The following is a 19,449-nucleotide window of genomic DNA, read 5'->3' as shown; positions in this document are numbered from 1 at the left end:
CTCTCTCTCTCTCTCTCTCTCTCTCTCTCTCTCTCTCTCTCTCTCTCGCTCGCTCGCTCGCTCGCTCGTTGTTCGTTTTTTGTTTGTTTTTTCGTTCCATGCGCACATTTCGTTACTCGTCATTGCGGGCCCGTTCAAACATCATCGCGAACATTGGATTGAAACGCGAAATAACGGCGAAAACGCGGTGCTGGCGACGGTTTATAACGGTTACGCAGTTCGTTTAATTTTTTAATTATATCACTCCAACCCAGAACCATGGGTTTTCACGCGCGGGGGCTGCAATCGAGCGCTTGTTATTCTTTGTTTACGTATCACCGCGTATTTATCTTTCCGCTCGGATGACGGATTCACCCCACCTCGCTCCGTTCTGTCTCGCTCGCTCGCTTTCGTCATCCAGCTTCCGTACGCGGCGCGTAGCGAAATTTAAACGCCCCGACAATATCCTCCGAAGAGATACGCTCGTTTCCTGCACGTCAACCCGCGTAAACCGATTACTCTATCGAGGCGAACCACGTGCGTCGGGACGATCAACGGCCTGACGCGTTCCGGCGCCATTTTGTACATCGAGTGATCGCGATCGATTCGCGAAAACATCTCCCGCTCCCTTCCTCCTATCATCCCGCGATCCGTCGGAGGCGAAATCCCAGGTCAATTACTTTCGCGAGTCCCGGAGATGGGGGTTTCTTCGTTTCCGCGTTTGCGGTCGAGCTGCGCGGCCGCGGAGAACCGGAAGGCTACACTGGAATATTTACACTCGCTGGGATCGTCTGCGGAGCGCTCCGTATTGACCTCGGGCGAAACTCTATTTTTCTCTGCGATAGGTAATATTTAGAGATGGGTTTTCTTCGTTTGCGAACTTGAGAGTTTAAGAAGTGTCTCGAGGTTCGGCTTTCGACGCTGCGTGTTTAGGGTTAAGGGCCAATTTGAACAGCAACGCTGCGCAGACGTTCCTCGTCGAACCACTAGCACGCAAACAATCAACAATAACGACCAGACTTACTCTACACCTACTCTCTTCGCTTTTCGAGCAGCTCGACCGCTCCATACCCCTCACCTAGGTACGAAAATCATGATAACGTCGTTCAACAGCACACAGGGTGTCTCATCCGAAGCCTACGAGTAGTATTCTCTAAAATGCCTAGTGCTAGGAATGAAGTGAGATCTTTTTTTTTTTAAACAGAAAGGGGAGTAGGTCTCAAACCTCCGAAAGATGGGTAGAGCTACTATTCTTCTAAATGACACAAGATATCGACTAGAAATAATTTCATTTCTGACGAAACTCGTGCTAACAGAGCTTCAAACCGACTCCTACTTCAGGTGGGACACCCTCCATAACCGCGACACAGTTCCGACCGCCTATCGCATACGAACCACCCTCTGGCAGCCATCGTCGCACGCTTCTCCCCGTTGAACGAACCCTCGACGACTACGAGGTCGAAGACTACGTCCGCACGGAGGACCGTCGAGTTCGCTACGCGTGCGGGTGCGTGTGCGGATGAGGATGCGTCGAGAGCGTCAGCCCCGTGGAGGAGGGCGTGGAGGTGGGTGGTGGGCCAGAGGCCGTTGCGGGGCTGGCGGACAGGTGATGACCGAAGAACGTCGGTCCAGTCGGAGGATAAGGTGGCGCGGCTGGGTGATAATAACCAGGTGGAGGTGGGACGGGCGGTGGATGATGGACGTGTGCGTGCGGATGCGGGTGGCCATGGGTGTGTGGCAGGGGATGCTGGTGGGGGTGGGTGGCGAAGAGGAACGCGGGCGCGTAAGGCGAGGGGTGCGGCGGCGTGGTGGGCACCGTCGGGCTGTTAACGTCCAGCCCGGGATTCTGTTTCTTCCACTTGGTGCGCCTGTTCTGGAACCAGATCTTCACCTGGGTCTCGGTCAGCGAGAGGGACAGCGCCAGGTTCAGACGCTCGCAGACGGACAGATATCTGGTGGTCTTGAACTTGTTCTCCAGGGCGACCAGCTGCTCGTAGGTGAACGCTGTCCTGGCCCTTCTAGGCTTGCCGCCCGTCCCGCCGCTACCGCTGGTTCCATTCTGGCTGCCCTGATTCTGGCCCTGGCACCCCTGAGCCTGCACGCTGCCCGACGACGACGAAGACGACGACGACTGCCTCTTCTTGCAGCCCGACGACGACACGTTGCTACCACCGGCGTTGCTGTTCTCCCGGCCGGCGCTCGGGGACTCCTGATCCGTCCCCTTCATCTCCACGTCCTCGTCCTCCTCCTCCTCTTCCGGATCCTCGTCCATGTCCTCCATACCCGTGTCGGGGGTGCCCTCCTCGTCCTCTTGGCCGCTGCCGCAGGCGAACTCGCCCCGCGAATCACCATCTGAAAAGCCACAAACGAAACAGGATCAGCGGAGCACGTCTCGCGACGGAAGATTACCGGCAAGGAAAGCGATACGGTGTTGCATGACGAAAATTGATTACACCGGGGTGGGGAGGATAAAATTGCGCGCTGGCGGGTATCGTTTTACCTTTGACGAAGCGGTAACGCGAGACCCCAGGACGCTGCTTCGCACCCTGTTTCGCGCCTCGTTGCGGGGGATACCGTGGTCGCGCTCGGTTTCGATTGGCGGAGCTCGGTTGGCGCAACCATTTGTGGTGTGACGCGGTGTTATTGCGCTGGAAAAGTTTTTACAGGGAGGGTGGTGTAAGGCTGGACGATGAACAGAGGTGGTAGAGCGAGCGATGGTTAATGGGATGCCTGAGGATGCGCTGGCTATGACGGGCGGGTCCATCTTAGGACAAGCGTTTACGATGTTATATACCGTGAAAGTATCGTAACACGTTGATCGCCACGTCACAAGGACAAACAAAATTAATTCTGAATGTTAAGTACCAAACACAATAAATTCGAATGAAATTCTTAAGTTCCAATGAAATTATCAAAAATATATACCACAATAAATGTTCGATTATGTAGCATCCAATAGCCCGGAAACAAAATTTAATCAGTGTAGACATTTGCAAGAGTATTAGTCTGGCACTCAACGCGATAAAGGGAGAAAAAGAGAATGATTTTAGAGATAGAGGATGAAAAGGGGTGCTGTAGCTGAAGATAGTTAATAAGATCTGCGATGATGCAGTGACTGCCCTTCGATGGTGAATCTACCCTTGCATCGAAGACTATAGAACCCTACATCAATAAAACAGTACAGTAAACTCACTTCACAGGCATTCGCACCATTTTATCCCTCACATTTGATCCGAAAATAATCCTACTCCAGGCAAACAATTTTATTACTCGTGTCTCCAAAGTTTCGAGTGTTCCCCTTCTAAACAATCTTGAAAATCTTGATTCCTATTTTGCAAATCGAATCTACTCACGTCCAGATCGCCGCAAGTTCCCACACTAACGAGTTCGACACTGGATTGGTCCAATTACACTGCTATCCATGGAACGTTTGTTCGACGCAATCAGTTTAACGAGCCCGTTCGACCGCAAAGGCTCGTGAGGACGTATCGAGGCCTGTTTGTTTTTAATTTTTTGTTTACTGGAGACGACGACCGTGAAAAGGTCTCCGGAAGACTTCCGTCGGATCGACTTCCGAAACGGTGGACCGCGGCAACGAACGATTGAAACGCGTCGGAGAGAGGAGCTTCCCGGATGAAACGAGGGAAAGAGAAAGAGCGGCCAATCGTTCGCTCAATGAGAGAGGAGATTGGAGATTCAATCAGCACGCAGATGTCCCGGGGACAGATATTCCCTGGCTCCGGTCCGTGGAGGCTGGGGACGAGGGATGGCGGGGATAGGTCGACGGATAAAACCAGCGACGGAAAGAGACGCGCTGCAGGCTGATCGAGTGAGACCTGCAGGGGACGGAAGACAGACAAAGGGAAAGAAGAAGAAGTGGACATCTTCGATACGGAAATATTATTCTAAACAAATCGAGTATGCCGGGAGAAATTGTGAATTTATCGATTAACCTTTTGACAATTTTAAGCAAAGATGATTGTGCATGATTGTAAACAAAAAGCAGCGACATATCGCTCCTTGGTACTCGAAGGGTTAATTCTGGCGATATTAATGTTCGAAAGAGGGAGGAAAAAGCGACCAGAGCTCTCTCAGGTCATTTCATGAAGTGATGGAATAGATGCTAAATTGGTCACTGGATGTCGCAGGTTTTATAACTCTTGTATGTGGAATAATTGGAGATGACACCAGGCCCTGTGGGCATAGAAGGGGTGGTAACGATTGCTGACGCTTAAGTGGTTATGAATTATAATTACTGCATGGCGTCCATCTAATACTGAATTGATACCTAGGTGAATGGAAGAGCATCTATGCATACAATATTTTTTAAAACTTGACTTACAATGGGTGGTTTTTCCCTTAAGAATCATGTTCTCAAATCAGAAGAAACACCGATACATCTCCTTCTTTTGTTCCAAAAATTAAAAATAACCTGAACCATTGATTCCGACTCCCGAATTGCAAGCCTGGGTCCGAGGAGACCCAGCTCCCGCCGCGCAGGGGTTAACGAGTGTATCATCGGATTGGTCTGATCGTCGAGGGTATTGGTATAACCACGCAGATGTCCCAGGGACAGATATTCCCTGGCTCCAGTCCGTGGAGGGGAGTCGCCGGATAAAACCAGCGAAAGAGACGCGTTCAGCGTTGATCGAGACGAAGGGGGACCAGAAGAGAGGACGCAACGCGGGATATTCAGGGTTGGAAGGAGACGGTAGAGGGAAAAGACGAGCAACAGGGACGAAGAGAGTCGGGACTTTATCCGAATTGGCGTGGCTCGTGGCCCATAGCCCGCGGCACTCGTGCCTGGGGGTTGGAAGTCCGTAGGGGGCGACGGATCGAGAAGGTTTACGCCGTAATGGGATTTGTATCTCGTTAACGCGCGATCGTTCTTGCCCCGGTCCTGCAGGCTGCCCTTTTCTTCGTCTTCTTCTGTTTCCTCTTTCTTCGCCGGTTTCCGTTGTAGCGGCGCACCGTGCCCGCCCCCGCTGGACAACAGAGGGCGCCGACTGTACACGGGCGTCGATTGATTGCGTCTAATTGAATTGCGTAATTGATATTGTTCCTCGGTCGCCCCTTTTCCACGACCCTTCGTCGGGGCTTTTTCGCTCTGCAGCGGGCATTCGCGTCGGTCACCTGCGGACTCTGATTGGGGACGGGGAAAAATCGGAACCATGAATTTTTCAGTGATTTTCAAGCGACGAGTTCACCGGGAACTCGGGAGGGCATCTTTTGGGGAGGATGTTTATGAGAATTCTAAAATAGTCGCTCGCGTTGCAATGGCTACGTGTATTTTAAGAGGATGAGACACCGTTTGGAAAACTTACACAACTTTTGTTAGGGAAACATTGAAGATGGTATTGATGGCAACATATGAACTTTAGGGGATAGTTTTTAACAATTCTGAAATCGCCATCAGTTAGGATTAAAGCATTACAAGATCGTTGCTTCGATACTCAAAATTAGTTGCATCCAAGTGTCAGCACACGAGTTTCAAGTTCATCGAAACCCAAGGATTCCTTTCTAGAAAATGTGTTCAATGTGCGAAATCGCCACACTTCCTACCAAAGAAGTATATCACCCATCCTCCAATCTCAATCGCTACCTCCAAGTCTTTCCTAGACAATCCTCATAAAAAATCCTCATGAACTACAACCCTGAAGCTCTACATCACCAGTCCTCCAATCTCAATAGCTAATTACCTCCAAGCCTCTCCTAGACAATCCTCATAAAAAATCCTCACAAGCTACAACCCCGAAGAGCTTCCCTACCTAACATATCCTGTACCCACAACTTCTACATGCCTCACATCCCTCCATTAAATTTCCCGAAGCCGACTCAAACCATACCTTCGAAAACGCTTTAAACGTCGTCACAGAAGCTCGAGCGGACATAAATCGCTACCAGTCATTCCTACCGCGTGTTCCGTCGAGCATTGTCCGTTCCACGCGATTAAACGTCGAACGCATCCGTAACGAGCGGGCTCTTATCGCGTTTATCGAGCCTTTATAGCGCTAGGTCCTACAGAGAGCATTTATCTCGCTTAGATCTTCTTCGTTAAGCACGATCGCCGTCTGTGCGACGAGAGAAACGATCCTGCGCGACGCGTCCCAAGGGTGCGAGCTAAGGGCGCACAGGGGACGCGCGCGCATCCCGGACCAGTCAGGAGCACTTATTTCGGTTTTCCTCGTTAAGCACAATGACGGCCGTTTGACGGCGAGTGGCGCGATTTGGGAATAGGCTGGCAAACAGGCTCCCCACGCTCGATGGAGGATTGTGAAGTTGGATCGAAGCCGAGAAACGCTAATGGAGGTACCGACGCGCGACATTGGAACTTGGGCTTCCGAGTAACGTCAGACCGATGTATTGAGTTTGGTAGATGACTTTACACGAGGTTGTAGGATTGAAAAATAGTGGATATGGGTGTTTTTTTGTAGTAGGTGATTGGAGCGTAGATCGTGTTTTGAGAGGTAAAAATTAAAATTACTTCAACATTTTTTTTTTCCATACGTATTTAACGTCGCATCAACCTTTGGTTATTAGCGACTGTCTTTTATGGTTAGATGTTGATCCAAATATGTGCATCTTTAAGTAGCTGGATTATTTTGTATAAGTTTTTTTCGTGCTCCATGCTTCCGTAAAACTAGTGGGTAGTTTGTGTCGAATACGGAGTGGTTCCGTATTTTTACAGGTAAATATTATGTGTTTGATTGTTAGAATTTCGTTGCACGACGTTGCAAAATTCTTTCCAAGGTTACTCAGTTATTATAGATGTCTTTATAGCAATTATTGGGGGTAGTCATTGCAATAGAGATGCTTGAAGTAGTATGATGCTTGTAGAGTGGTATGTCGGTCTAAGTTCGAATCGGTGAAACATATGGTCACGTGTCGGAAAATATTGGTGTGATGTGGGGTGCGCCAATGGAGGGTTCGGATATTAATGGTAATTTCATTATATAGAATGAACATCTTGGAGAATTTCGATGATATTGTACTATCACAGTACCATACGACGTCCTCGTCATAATATTTAATTGAGGGGTGTGCTACAATAATGAGGTAGTTCCGTAGTTTTATGGTTTTCATGTTAGAACATAATCACGGTTTTGAACCATTCCTCTGTTTTTGTGGTGCAATAAGGAGGAAGATTTGAAAAAATGGAGCTACCTCCTTATTGATGCACACCCCTCAATTGCATCTAAATATCTACAAGACAAGTCAAGGCAAGGGAAGATGAGTTGTCTGACAACTCAGGGTGGCAAATTATCTTTTGGAGAAGGTTTCTAATATCTTCAAAGTTTGTTAGAATCAAAGTACCACGACATCATCTTACCCAGTTCAATACTTCACGTGTCCACCAATAACATACAACATGAAACCATATTTTAGTAACACGGGCCTCCATCAATTGAAGATGACAGCTCTTTCCGAGCCAACACCGAAAATTTAACTCAAAGGATTTATCGATAAGATCGCCCACCGAATTCTCTCGCCACCCTTTTCATCCCTTTCAGATTTGTACCGCCTCATCCCTGGCCGAGCACCCGACAGCGGACCGCGAGCAATTATCATATCGTTTCGCCGCGAAGGAACAATGCAACGCGTCCGGAACAGAACAATGTGAGACGTTACGAGTGGAGAATCGTTCCCTTAACGAGCCCAGCGTGACACCATCGCTCGTTTCGATAAGAAAAAAAACACGGCGAGCGACGTTTAACGGCGCCTCCCGGCCGCGGCGCGCCGGTAATTACAATTTTTCCAGAAATCTAGCGGAAAATCCGCGAGCTTTCGAATCACCAAGCGAATCCAAACGCGAACGGGGAGGGGGACGAGAGTTTCTCCGAAACGGGGGTGCGCGCGCGAGCCTGGGAAGGGGGGAGAGCAGGGCGGGCGCGACGCGGAGGGAGAGAGAGAAGTCATTATGATGCAGAAGAGCCAATTTTCTGGGCGGCTTGGCGCGATGCGACGCGATACGCCGCGATGCTGCGCGATTATCATAACAACCGACGATATTATTCCGTCGCCGGATTTGCCATTCGAGCGAGGGGGGGTTTGGCGAAGGACGACTCTGCCAGCGGTCGAAACGGATTTCGCCGATCAGGCTCTGATGCACTTTTAATGGGGGGTGGGGGTGGGGTGGGGGGGAGGCCTGACCACCCCGGGAAGATGGATGGCCGGAGAATCGTGTAATCCCGATTTCATCGCCACGATCGATCCCTGGCCGGGTCGGCTCCGTACGATTCCACGTCTTTCGAAGATTCCTGCAGCCAATGAAGGTACAAGCACGGAAATCGACGAAACTTGACGAACAGTTACGGGGTTTTCGTGAAACTTCGCGTTAACTTTCACTATTCTCGCATGAGAATCTGATACGTTTTGACTTTAACCCTTTCGCTTCGAGCGCCATGTTATTCACGAGATGACCTGTGGGTATATGATACAATCAATCCCATAAATATTCGTACTCTCTACCTTTATTGAAAGAGTTTGACTAAATCGAATAGCAGTTTTGATATTATCAAATGAATTTTTTTATTATACATATGTGTATGAATAAGCTTATACAAACATACACTTGGAAACATCAAACCTGTAGATGCCTATATTACCTACAATTTTGTGAGCCTTTTCATATTAAAAGTGTAAATAACACTTGTCATATTGGAGCAACGATCGTTTTATTCAGCACAGCTGTTATTTAAGACTTAGGAAAACGTGTGTACAGAAACCACGCGCACTGTGCAGATTTCTGGCGCGCGCTTCCGGTCAGTGACGGTGCTTCCACGGACTGGACTGGCGAAGCGAAAGGGTTATGCAAGCAAATCCATCAGTGTATCCAAGCTTGTATCGTTTTTAAATCGTGAAACGTTTGAAACAAATAGCTTACGAATTATCAAGAAAAAGTATGAAAGTTCCGAGGTAACGTTTCAACATAATAAAAAGAAACAAATTTTTAGAATATTTCTTCAGATGAATTAAATGACTTTTAATGAAAACAGAACAACTCTCATTTGATACATTTTTCAGTATCCAACTGCTCAGATTCGCGATTAAAAGGTCTTTCCTGCCGTGAAACGACCACGATTAAATTTTAAGGAAAGAGTCAACACTCCCTTTCTTGTCCTCCGACCCTATCAGTCCTTCGCATGTTGATAACTGACCGTAGGAGATACTTTGTTTGTTGCTCGAAGAAGTCCCGAGCGCAGCACTCGGTTGATTTCGTTTGCAGCCAGTGTCCCGTACCGGGATAAAGGGACGATAATGATGGGGTTCAAGGACTGGTTAACGCAGATTAGCGGAGCAATTTGTCACGCTCCGACAGGCCACCCTCGCGAGTCCCCCCACCGCTACCCCCTTCGCCCTTCCAGCGACTCCTTCGCTCTGTTTCTACGTGGCTTCATCTCCCTTCCACGGGATCCTGGTTCCTGCCGGCCTTATCGGCGGACGGGGATTTTTCCTCTTATCTGTCCGCCAGACTCCATTAAATTCGAGAGTCAACTGTGAAATTGGGATCGGCGCGGACCGACTACGGATTCGATCATCGCGAGGAGATAAGCTTTCCGCGGCAGATGCCTCGACCGATCCGCTCGTACGCTGGGAGGAATTTAATAAACGATCGAATCGTGTTAGTTTTACTTTGATTATCGTTCCTTGGGTGGAGAACTCGCAGAGGATGGCGTTTAAAGATGAGGAAAGGTGGTTTGAATAGAGGTTTAGCTAAATTTTCCCAGAAAATTGAACACTGTTTAATTTCTTCGTTTCTTGCGCTTGGTATCGAAGACTTCAAATAAGATTTTAAATTAAAGATAGTAATGTGATCAAATCCGACTTGCTAGTATCGAGGATCGAGTAGCTTGAAAAAATGGCCCCTAATCGAGCGCATACACTAATATAGTTAAAGCATTTTCTAGGTACATTGATTTCAGTGGAACCTAGCAGAATTAACGCTAACCAGACTTTATGCGGATTGCCATAGCGACGTTACTGAGCCGTTCACTGCACAAATCGATTAACTCCACTTTTTTAATAATCTTAAATTTAAGTGTCAAAGCACTTGGTATAGCCATAACTTTTTATATTTATAATAACTCTCCTGAATAATAAAAACTAACACCATTAAACGCGAAAAGTTGTTTGCCCATTGAATGATAAATAATTTATTTCAAAGGCCATTTCGTCTCATTTCTTAACTCTGTTTTATGGAATTAATCGATTTGTGCAACGCACGGTTCAATTACCAATCTATGTTCCTTATCAAAAATCATATCGACACACCAATACAGTCCGCAGTGCATACACAAAGTCTCCACTAAACAGTGCTTCTCGTATCTCTGAAAAAAATGATGAGAGAAAGGTCGCTTCCCCAGGTCGACATGGAACATTTCAACGAATCGTCGCAAGCGACCGGACAGAGGCGTCATCGACGTCGACATTTGGTGACTATCTTTCCCGTGTTCCCGGTAATACGTCCTCATCGTCACTTTCGGAGGAGGATCACCCGTCCGCGCGAATAACTCCGAAACGCCAGAAATTGCGCGTCCGTCGGGGAACAGGCCATCCTTCCAGCGTCTAAAGTTAGAACGAGGAAGAGAGGGCTGCCGAGGGAACATAACCGGCGCGCGCGCTCTGAGGCGAAAAAATATCGTTCAAGATCACCGTGATCGCGGGAGACGAGGCCCATATGTTCGCGGTAAGAGAGCCAAGGAAGAGGGACCGTGTTTTGGCGAACGGTTACGACGTCGGAGAAGGAAGCGAGGAGGAAGCAATAAACATGCGAGCCCGAGGTTTTGGCAAGAAAAAGCCCGGAGGATTAGGGGACTTCGCGAGCTATCAAGAGAGCTATTCGGAAGCAACAAATCCGGGAAGATTAATCGCTGGCCCGGGTCGGGAACGTCTCGATGAAATTAGCGTCAATCGCTCAAGTACATTCCGCCTATCAGCTATGGGACTATTGGCAGGTCCCTGAATTGGCAAACGCGCAAGTTGTAGTATGCAGAACACTGTGATGGAGGCTGGGAGTCTGTCAGAGGAGACTCTGTGGCACGAAAGGTTGACAAATCTGCTTTCGGGACCTATCGAGTCATCGTTTCGTAGATTCTGTGGTTTCACCGTTGACGACTGAGTCAAGCTTTGAGGCGTTGAAGGATGAACCATCATTCCTCGTGTTAGAAGTAATGCTGTCCTTAATGATAGCTGACTCAATCATGATTAAGTAATTGAGTCTATCAGGAGTGATTGTGTAGTTCAATCTGTTCACAGTACCTTCTTATAAGACCCCATTTCCTGGCAAGTTCAGCAACGACAGAATGAAAACTACCTATCAATCTACCTAGAATTCCCTCTGCTGACGTCTAATGGAACTGGCGAACCTACTACCTAGGTTCATAGCAAGGACATTGTTTTATCTAAGAACAATAGCCCGTTAACCGTCACATACTCCTACTACTACCCAGAGCTAGAAAGATTGTCCTTAGATGGAGATCGTCATACCAATAACAATGCAATCAATCATTTCTTCCCGAAAAACCATTTCTGATAAAAATACTAATAGGTGAGATTAACCCTTTGCACTCGAGGGGTAAAAGTCTTTGTTTCTCTAATATTTCGTTGAATCTCTCTTCATAGCGATATTCGTTCATAAATAACTTCATAACTTTTGAAATGGTACACTCTGAAGTAGTGGTAAAATATTTCATACCGTAACTCTCCAATCGTGGTTTAGTTATCTAAATTGTTAGTTGCCTGTAATGAAACTGTCGTCGAGTCCAAAGGGTTAAATTGCATCCAAGAACGATCTCTCCAGATCTCCCTCTTAACCAGTCAGCTGTGACCGACGAGTATACTCGTAATGGAGAAAAGGCAGTATTTTGTGTCACGACGAGTATACTCAATTTAATTGTCATTGGTTATTTAAAAATACGTTTCACGTATTAATTCGAGTAGCAAAAGTATAAATGGCATGAATTTTCGGGACGACCTAATATATAGTCGTCTCTGCGATCCAATATTACTCTGTGTTTGACGACTGTACCTGTCGCAGCTCGATTCTTACGACACACATAGGTGCGCGCTCTGAAAAGAGGACGCCACAGCCGACTGGTTAACGAATAATCCCGCTGAATCTACCATAATTCTACGTTAAAGTCTCGTCTCCGTAATCGGTCGACGTATCATCGAGAAGAGCAAAGATTTTAATCACCTTCGTGCACGCTATCGGCCCGCCGATGTCGCCTATGCTGATGGGTGCCGTGAACGACGCGGCCGCCGGTGAACTTATTCGGGTCCAGGATATTCTCGACGGAGAACGCGAGGCACCTCTTCTTCGCTTGAACGGTGCTGGCGGTGGTGGTGATGCTTCCTGTCGCGGTGCCAGTAGTCCTGGCCCCGTTACCGGAAGTGCAGACGGTCATCACCGTCGAGGCCGCCGCCGCGTGGGCGGCTATATACACAGGAGTCCCGTGGCCAGGTGTCTGGCCACCGCTCTGAACACAGGAGAAAGGATGCACGCCGCGATTCGCGAAAGGGTTGAGGAACTGATCGGACCCCGCGCCTCTCGACGACGGGGCGGTGAGATCCACGGGGCTGCTTGGGTTACTCTCGTCGGCTTCGTCGCGGCAAACATCCACCTCGACGTCCTCGTCCTCCTGGTAGTTTCCGTTTCGACTGCCAGGATGCATCTCTTCGTCCTCTTCCTCCTGCTCCTCGTCGTCCTCCTCGTCCTCGACGATGTTCCTCCTCGGCGTGACGTTCCTCTCGTTCTCGGGCTCGTCGTCATCCTCCTCTTCCTGCTCCTCCTCCTCGACCTCGGTATCCATTCTCTTCTCCCTGACCTGGCCGTCCATCTCGTGGTAGTCCTTGTCGACGGGCCGCAGGATCGGCGAGGTCGACGGCGAGTGCTGCTGACGCGCGGCGTCGTAGCGCACGAAAGGCTCCGCGGCGCGTACGTGGATCAACACGTGCCTCCTTTCTTGAGGCAGCGACAACCCGGCACGCATATCGGCTTCCTCGCGCGGTAGGACGACCGGTCCCAACGGCGACACGGTCCTGCCTTCCTGCATCCTCCACATAACCCCGCCGTTCTGTCTTTACCTGCCCTCGCGACGCTCCATGCCGCGTACGAGCACTGTCCTTTGCACAACCCCGTAGACCCACCTCAAATACCTGCGTCCAGGAGCATCCCAACCGGTGGCATCACTCACACCGCGGACATTCTCACTCTACTCCCTCATCGTCACTAATCCTTCACTGTTCCAGTTCGAATCACTGTTCCTCCGGATCGTTTCCCAGCACCGACGGGTCGTCGCGGGTTCTCGCCACTGTCGGCTGCTGCGTTCGTTCACTGAACTCAACTAAACACTGGGAGAACAACAGACCCGCTCTCACCGGGTCAAGAGAGATCAGCGTGGTCGCGCGATTAGCAGTGTCTTTGGTAGGCAGATGCCGCGCGCGTCCCGTGAAAGCTGCTCTCGGGGCTTGCACGTAGTGCCATGGTGGCTGAATAGGCGGTATATCGGCGTATTATTAGTACCGAGGAGCCGTCGTAGGAACGTAGTCGCAACGGCGAGCGGGATCGTGAAGCGGGGGTGGGAGCAGGTTCCGCCCACCGGGGGCGGGAACAACCCCCCGGCAGCTTACCAGAAAGCTCGACGGTAGCTCGATGGGGCGTGGACGCGCTTTCCGCGGGGGATGCGCGCACACACGTGCTACCTCTCGTTAGTGGCGGTCTGTCCGTGTGGGCGTCGGGGGTTTCGCGTTACACGCTCGCGACGATCCACCCAGACAGAGACGACGGGGCTGAATGGACAGGCACGAACACGTAACCGGGAGCCCGCGTGCAGACGTTTCGCGGCCCCACGAGCGAGCTTTCGCCAGATACTCGGGTATGTACACACAGGGTCTACCTTGCCTCCCTCTCTCTAGCCACGTCCCGCGCCCCCTCCGACCCCCCACCCCCCCGATCCGACCGGCTAAAGTGGTTTGTCTTTGATTTAACCACCACCGCCACCGCCGCTGTCGATGGAGGAAACGCTTTTCCCTCCACGCACGTTGCCATCGTTCAACGTTTCCCGAGGATGTGTGGAGGAGTCGCGCAGTGTTCGTGATCGCGAAACCGTCGGGTTCCGTCGATGATCTCGGGGGCTCGGGAGGCGGTGCATCAGGATCATTGTGTACAGTAATCGTGCCGGGAGTATAATCGCGAGGTCTATGGTGGGTATCCGCGATTCTATCTCTATCCAGCCGCGTCTCCTTCGCGTCTTGCCGTCTCTCTGCGTCCTGTTCGGCTCAGGGTGGAGGCCAAACAGGACCAATACAACGGTCGACGGATAGAGAAGCCTGCAGCTGATGCTGGCGGCGTTGCTGGTAGTGCCGGTGCTGTTGCTGCCACCGCCGCCGCTCTTAACTCGGCGCACGGATATTGTTTACCCGACCATTTAGGTAATTGCTGGCCTACCGCCCTGCCAGCCAATCGAACGTAACCGGCGGATGAGCCTGCAATACCGTACCCTCCCTCGCCCCCCTGGCTATCTATCCCTCTCTACAGCCGCGGTCACTCTTTCCACCCTCGACGCGATTTTTTCGTTGTTTCTCCGTCCGTCGAGAGTGTACTTCGATCGTCATCGAGCTGGCCGAGGAGCCAATCGCTCGGCTCCACGCCGCGATGATCGATTCTTTCAAGGGGCCTTCTTCTTTCGCTCTACAGCGACACGTTGTCCGACAGCCGATATTAATGCGAATCGAGGGGCCTGACGTAAATTCCTGACACTTTTGCTGTTGATCGATTCGGAAACAGCACGCAACTTGGAATAACATTGATTACAACATGTGGGGTTAACAAATTTAGAGATTTAATTGTCAGTTTTCTATTCTCAACAAATATTTTTAAAAATGACAGAGACACTCCTCAAAGTACGCAATTCTATCAAACATACGATAAACTTTCGCTGTAAGTTTAGTATCCACACAAAAAATTTTCATACGTTGTTTTCTTTTTGCCTCTCAAAAAAAAAGAAAGATTCTCCGTTTAACCAGTCAGCTGTGGCGTTCTCTTTTCAGAGCGCGCACCTACGTGTGTCGTAAGAATCAAGCTACGACATGTATAGTAGTCAGACATAAAGTAAATGACGTTGAAATATTGGATCGCAAAGACGGCTATATATTAGCTCGTCCCAAAAATTCATGTCACTTGTACTTCAGCTACTCAAATTAATACGCGAAACGTATTCTTGAATAACCAACGGTAACTAAATTTTACGCACGACGAGTATACTTCAATCCACTCCAATCTAATATAGAAACACGTTTCCGACACCTCGAAGCTTCGTGAAAATTCGAGGAGAGTAAGTTCCATATTTTTCTGTTTTTTTTTTTTTTTTTTTGTTTAAACGACTAGAGCAGAGGGCGCCCTCAGTAGGAAAGGTTACGCAAACGCTCCGGCAGGAACGATCCAATTAACGACGGGGACGGCGAGAGGATTCGATCCGGCCGTCTTAAAATTGCGTAATTCCCCGGGAATCTGTTATCGATCCTCGTTGGCCGCGCGTGTATCGCCGCGGCTCGCGTAATCGAGAAGCAGACCGCGGGGGCCGCGGCCGTCCAATCTCGCCGCGTCAAAGAAAAGTAACGGAATAATTCAGGGAACGCGATTGCCCGCTCGAAATATCATCGCGTTTCTGGGTAAGTGTCTGAGAAGCGACGAGCAGGCGTGTCGGAGCGTTCCCGGGGAGCAGATGGTGGCTCCGGTTCCTTGAATGATTAATGCACCCCCGGAGTCTTTTATTCCCGATTCTCCGTCGTTAAATTTAGAGACCGAGAAAACTGCCACCCCCACCCGTCGCCCAACCCCCCTCCTCCCCCCCTCGACTGCGGTTAATAAGCCGCGAAGCTAGGAACATGCCATCGACTTTTCGACGCGTAATAGGTTGGTCAAAGTGATGGATGGCGCGCGCGCGCGGGGGGGGGGGGGGGGAGGGAGAACGAGGAGGGTAGTAGAATTAGAAGAATTTAAAGAGAGAAACTTCGAAAATGGAAAGGATGAAATAAAATTAATAGTGACGTGACTCGATGATGGAAACGGAATAGTTGCGGTGCTCGGGGCAGAAAGAGAAGCTTTGAAAATGGAAAGGGTGAAATAAAATTAAGTTATGATTTCTAATGTACAAAGAACTAAAAGAATAATAAAAATAAATATAAAATAAAGTACAAGAACTTTTCCGTTATGTTTATGCTTATCACTCCAAACGCCTTGATCGAGAACGGAAGACCACCTAAGCCTGCACAATGAGATAAAATGGCCTCCAACCTTCCCCCGCTAAGTGTATTCTTCTCACTCGTACTTCGTATACTAAATACTATATGCATTCGCACAATCTGGAAAAATTTTTCTCTACGGTGAAAACATGCTCAAAGCATCTTAAAACTCGATGATCGGTTCATGGTAGAATAAAATTTGAGAAACAACGTTACATACTCGCTGTAGTCTCGTCAAGCAGTTTGTGGTAGACAGTCAAAGAGCGCATCGACGCCAACGGCACGCGTGGAGCGGCGGGCAGCGTTGTCGATGTAAATTTTTAATTAAGCTTCGGTGGCCGGCTGCAAATTGAGCTGCAGTCGGCACGCCGGTATTCAATGCAGTAAATGCACCGTGGGTGGCGCGCGTGTCATTTGCGAATTAAATTAATTTGTTAGTTCTTATGCGGTGGTCGGGAGAGTCGGGCTGAAATAAATTTACGATAATGCTCATTAGCCAGCCGCACGAGTACGCGCGCGCGCGCACACGTGAAAATTAGTCGTTAGCGGTGCGGTACCGCGATGGCAAATCATGGTCGCAAGAGGAGCGACGCGATTACGAACGCCTGCCGCCCCCGAAACATCTGTACACCGTGTATTAGGTTGAACCACATAAAATTACCAATGCCAGATCGATCGAAAATTGGCCATCATTAATAAAGTAACGTACAGAGTGATTCGCGATGGACGAGTTATAGTTGCGCCGTTCGCTGCGCGAATCGATTAACTTCACCAGTCTCATAAAAATTATATCATTACTGACAATTATTTTTTGGCTATTCTTTCTTATTAGTTTTATGTACCGTTAGATGAAAGCTACATCTGTATTTATGCATTCCACGATATTTATTTAAATTTGTATTATAAAGGGAATTTTAAAATACAATGTACATTATTTCGTAGCATTTCACATCTTTTTGTTTTATGGAGTTAATGAATTTGTGCAATGAACGGCTCAATTGAGATTACTTTAAGGTTAACTGAGGTTTTTTAAATGGGAGGATGTGTTTTTAGTGACGTGACGTCGAGGTAGGCTCAACGACGTGGGGAATATGTGACCTTGGTTACGGAAATTCACAGGTCTATTTTTCTAGGGGATCGGTAGCCTTGACCCATAATGGCTACCTTAGAGTGATCAAAAGTGGTTTAGATAATGGTTGGAAGTTGATGAAAACGTCAACACGACTAAATAAAAATGTCGTGACGGCATGGAAGTCTATAACAGACATCACTCGCTAATCCTCTTTGTCTCTCACCATAGGCTACCATTTGCCTAGTATTGACATTAATTCTTTCCTTTCAAAGTTCAGGAAGTCTCGACTGCCGTTTGCCAAGTTTCATGTTTGAGTTCATCAAGCTATTTCGTAGCTGGTGCCTGTGCTCTTGGTGTTAATTCCTCGCGCCCATAAGCTTCAAATTCTTATTCGATATTTCAGACCATCCGTGCATCACAAGGACGTAAAAAACAATAGTGAAAGTGGTGTTCACCAAGTAAATTCGTAGATCAAAACCTAGTGATCATCGACAAGAATAATAGGGATTCTTCCAACTCCTTAACCCTTTCAGACGTGAATTATTTCTTTTTCTCGTAATTTAATTTTTAGGGTTACCTTGGACTAAAATTACTATGGAAAAAATAAAAAAATATTCTAATAGTGTAGTTTTCGAGCAAGACTGGTAATTTTTAAATTTTGTGTCCTCGATTGTGGACGCCATGTTTGAAAGGGATAAACACACTGTTTACCTCCCAAGCATTCGAATTGACACATTAGTGGTAGTCACTTAAGCCATCCACCGATCTGCAGTTTCTTTTCGCATCGATCGCGTCCCAGATCTAAATTGATTCAACGATTCTGACACCTCAATCGTAGTAACGGTTTCCCAACCTGGACAGAACCGTCCTGAACCGGAAAGTCGATACCGCGTCTCCGGTCCAGTTCGTCGACGCGTGTCACGCTCGGCTATCAGGCTGATCCCCCAATCGAGGAAGAAAAGAACCACCCGTTAAGTATCGAGCAACCGAGGCGGAAGGGTTGCGAGGTTGCAGGTGAGCACACCGCCGGATTACCCTACCTGCCAAAGTGATGTGGGTTTAGGCGAGCGTTCCTAATAGTTCTGAAACGGTGCACGAGTCGAGGAGCAAGCTAGGTGGATAGATAGATGGCTAGACCGGCAAAAGGAGGAGGCGGGAAGAGAGATGGCCGATTACTGGGACGGCAGAGTCGGAGAAGGATAGATCGATAGACACGAATCCCCGCGGAACGGAGACGGAGCGATGCAGGCGTGCCGTTCGCCAGAGGAAGACGTAAATATAGAATAAGAGATGATAGGCGAAACAGAGAGGCGGATAGAAGGCGGCTAGGGGGGGTCGGTTTGGGGGGGTAGTTTGGAACGGAGATCGAACAGACCAGCCGTGACCAATTTGCGCCCGTTCGTGCTCCCGATTCTGATCCCGATCCCGTTCGCTCTGCGTCCCCAAACACGCTCACGGTTTCGGCTCGTTCACGTGCACCACGGGGATAGGGGGTGGAGGTGGCGGGGGTCATGGGGGCACCCATACAAACGAAAACCGGCTCCGATCTTTCCTGACGCGAGCCCCTCGCAGGGCCAGCGATGCCAAAAGATAACCGTCAGAGAGGAAAGTCGCGCTGTGTTGTCGCTCGTTGTGCGCCGGCCACCCCAAAAGTTTCACGCCTATCTGGACCGACGGCACCACCTCTATTCGCGGCACGATAATTGGCCAATTAAAACCGGACGAGAGCGTTCGAGTTACCTGGCATCCGATAATTATACGGTATCCTCGCGGTGGTTCGACCACGTATCCACGCGACCAAGGGGGGCCGTCGGAAAGGGAGAGGGCCTCCTGGGCAGAAAGGGAGGAGGACACCGAGCTCGGAGGGATCCTGGCGCCGAAGGAGGGCGTACACCCCCTCGCTACCAACCCATCCACCCCCTCGGCTCCGGCTAGGGAGGAAAGAGGGACGGAATCGACTATTCCGATTACGCGGCTTCGGATTCTACGAGTCCCTTTCTCTCCACCTGTTCCTCTCGTTCCCACCTCCGGTGGCCTGCCACCCCCTCGAGCTTCTCCCGCACCACGGTCTTCCTCTCGACGGTCCTGTCCTCTTCTACGTAAATCAATGCGGCCAGCACGCCCTCTCCTTAACCCCGTGACGCATGACTGGA

The 19,449-nt window shown here is 49.3% G+C and overlaps 1 protein-coding gene across 1 annotated transcript; it reads right to left on the bottom strand.

The window, feature by feature from the left end:
• Positions 1 to 30: 30 nt before the first annotated feature.
• Positions 31 to 13,413, bottom strand: LOC128874675 (homeobox protein Nkx-3.2-like). Its single transcript, XM_054119610.1, has 2 exons — positions 12,176 to 13,413; positions 31 to 2,331 (listed from the first exon to the last, which is right to left on the bottom strand). The coding sequence occupies exons 1-2, from the start codon at positions 13,041 to 13,043 to the stop codon at positions 1,475 to 1,477; spliced, it is 1,725 nt and encodes a 574-aa protein (XP_053975585.1). The 5' UTR covers positions 13,044 to 13,413; the 3' UTR covers positions 31 to 1,474.
• Between the last annotated feature and the right edge of the window lie 6,036 nt (positions 13,414 to 19,449).

The sequence above is a fragment of the Hylaeus volcanicus genome, chromosome 4 (assembly GCF_026283585.1).
Source record: "Hylaeus volcanicus isolate JK05 chromosome 4, UHH_iyHylVolc1.0_haploid, whole genome shotgun sequence".
Classification (NCBI taxonomy): domain Eukaryota; kingdom Metazoa; phylum Arthropoda; class Insecta; order Hymenoptera; family Colletidae; genus Hylaeus; species Hylaeus volcanicus.
The sequence above is the reverse complement of the archived record's forward strand: the minus strand, read 5'-3'. Positions and strand labels throughout refer to the sequence as shown.

Bases quoted from the DNA above. Each gene is read 5' to 3' on its own strand.
- LOC128874675 (XM_054119610.1), bottom strand. From the start codon at position 13,043: ATGTGGAGGATGCAGGAAGGCAGGACCGTGTCGCCGTTGGGACCGGTC. The intron at 2,332-12,175 runs GTGATTAAAATC...GTGGCTTTTCAG, and splicing joins GGCCGATAGCGTGCACGAAG to ATGGTGATTCGCGGGGCGAG.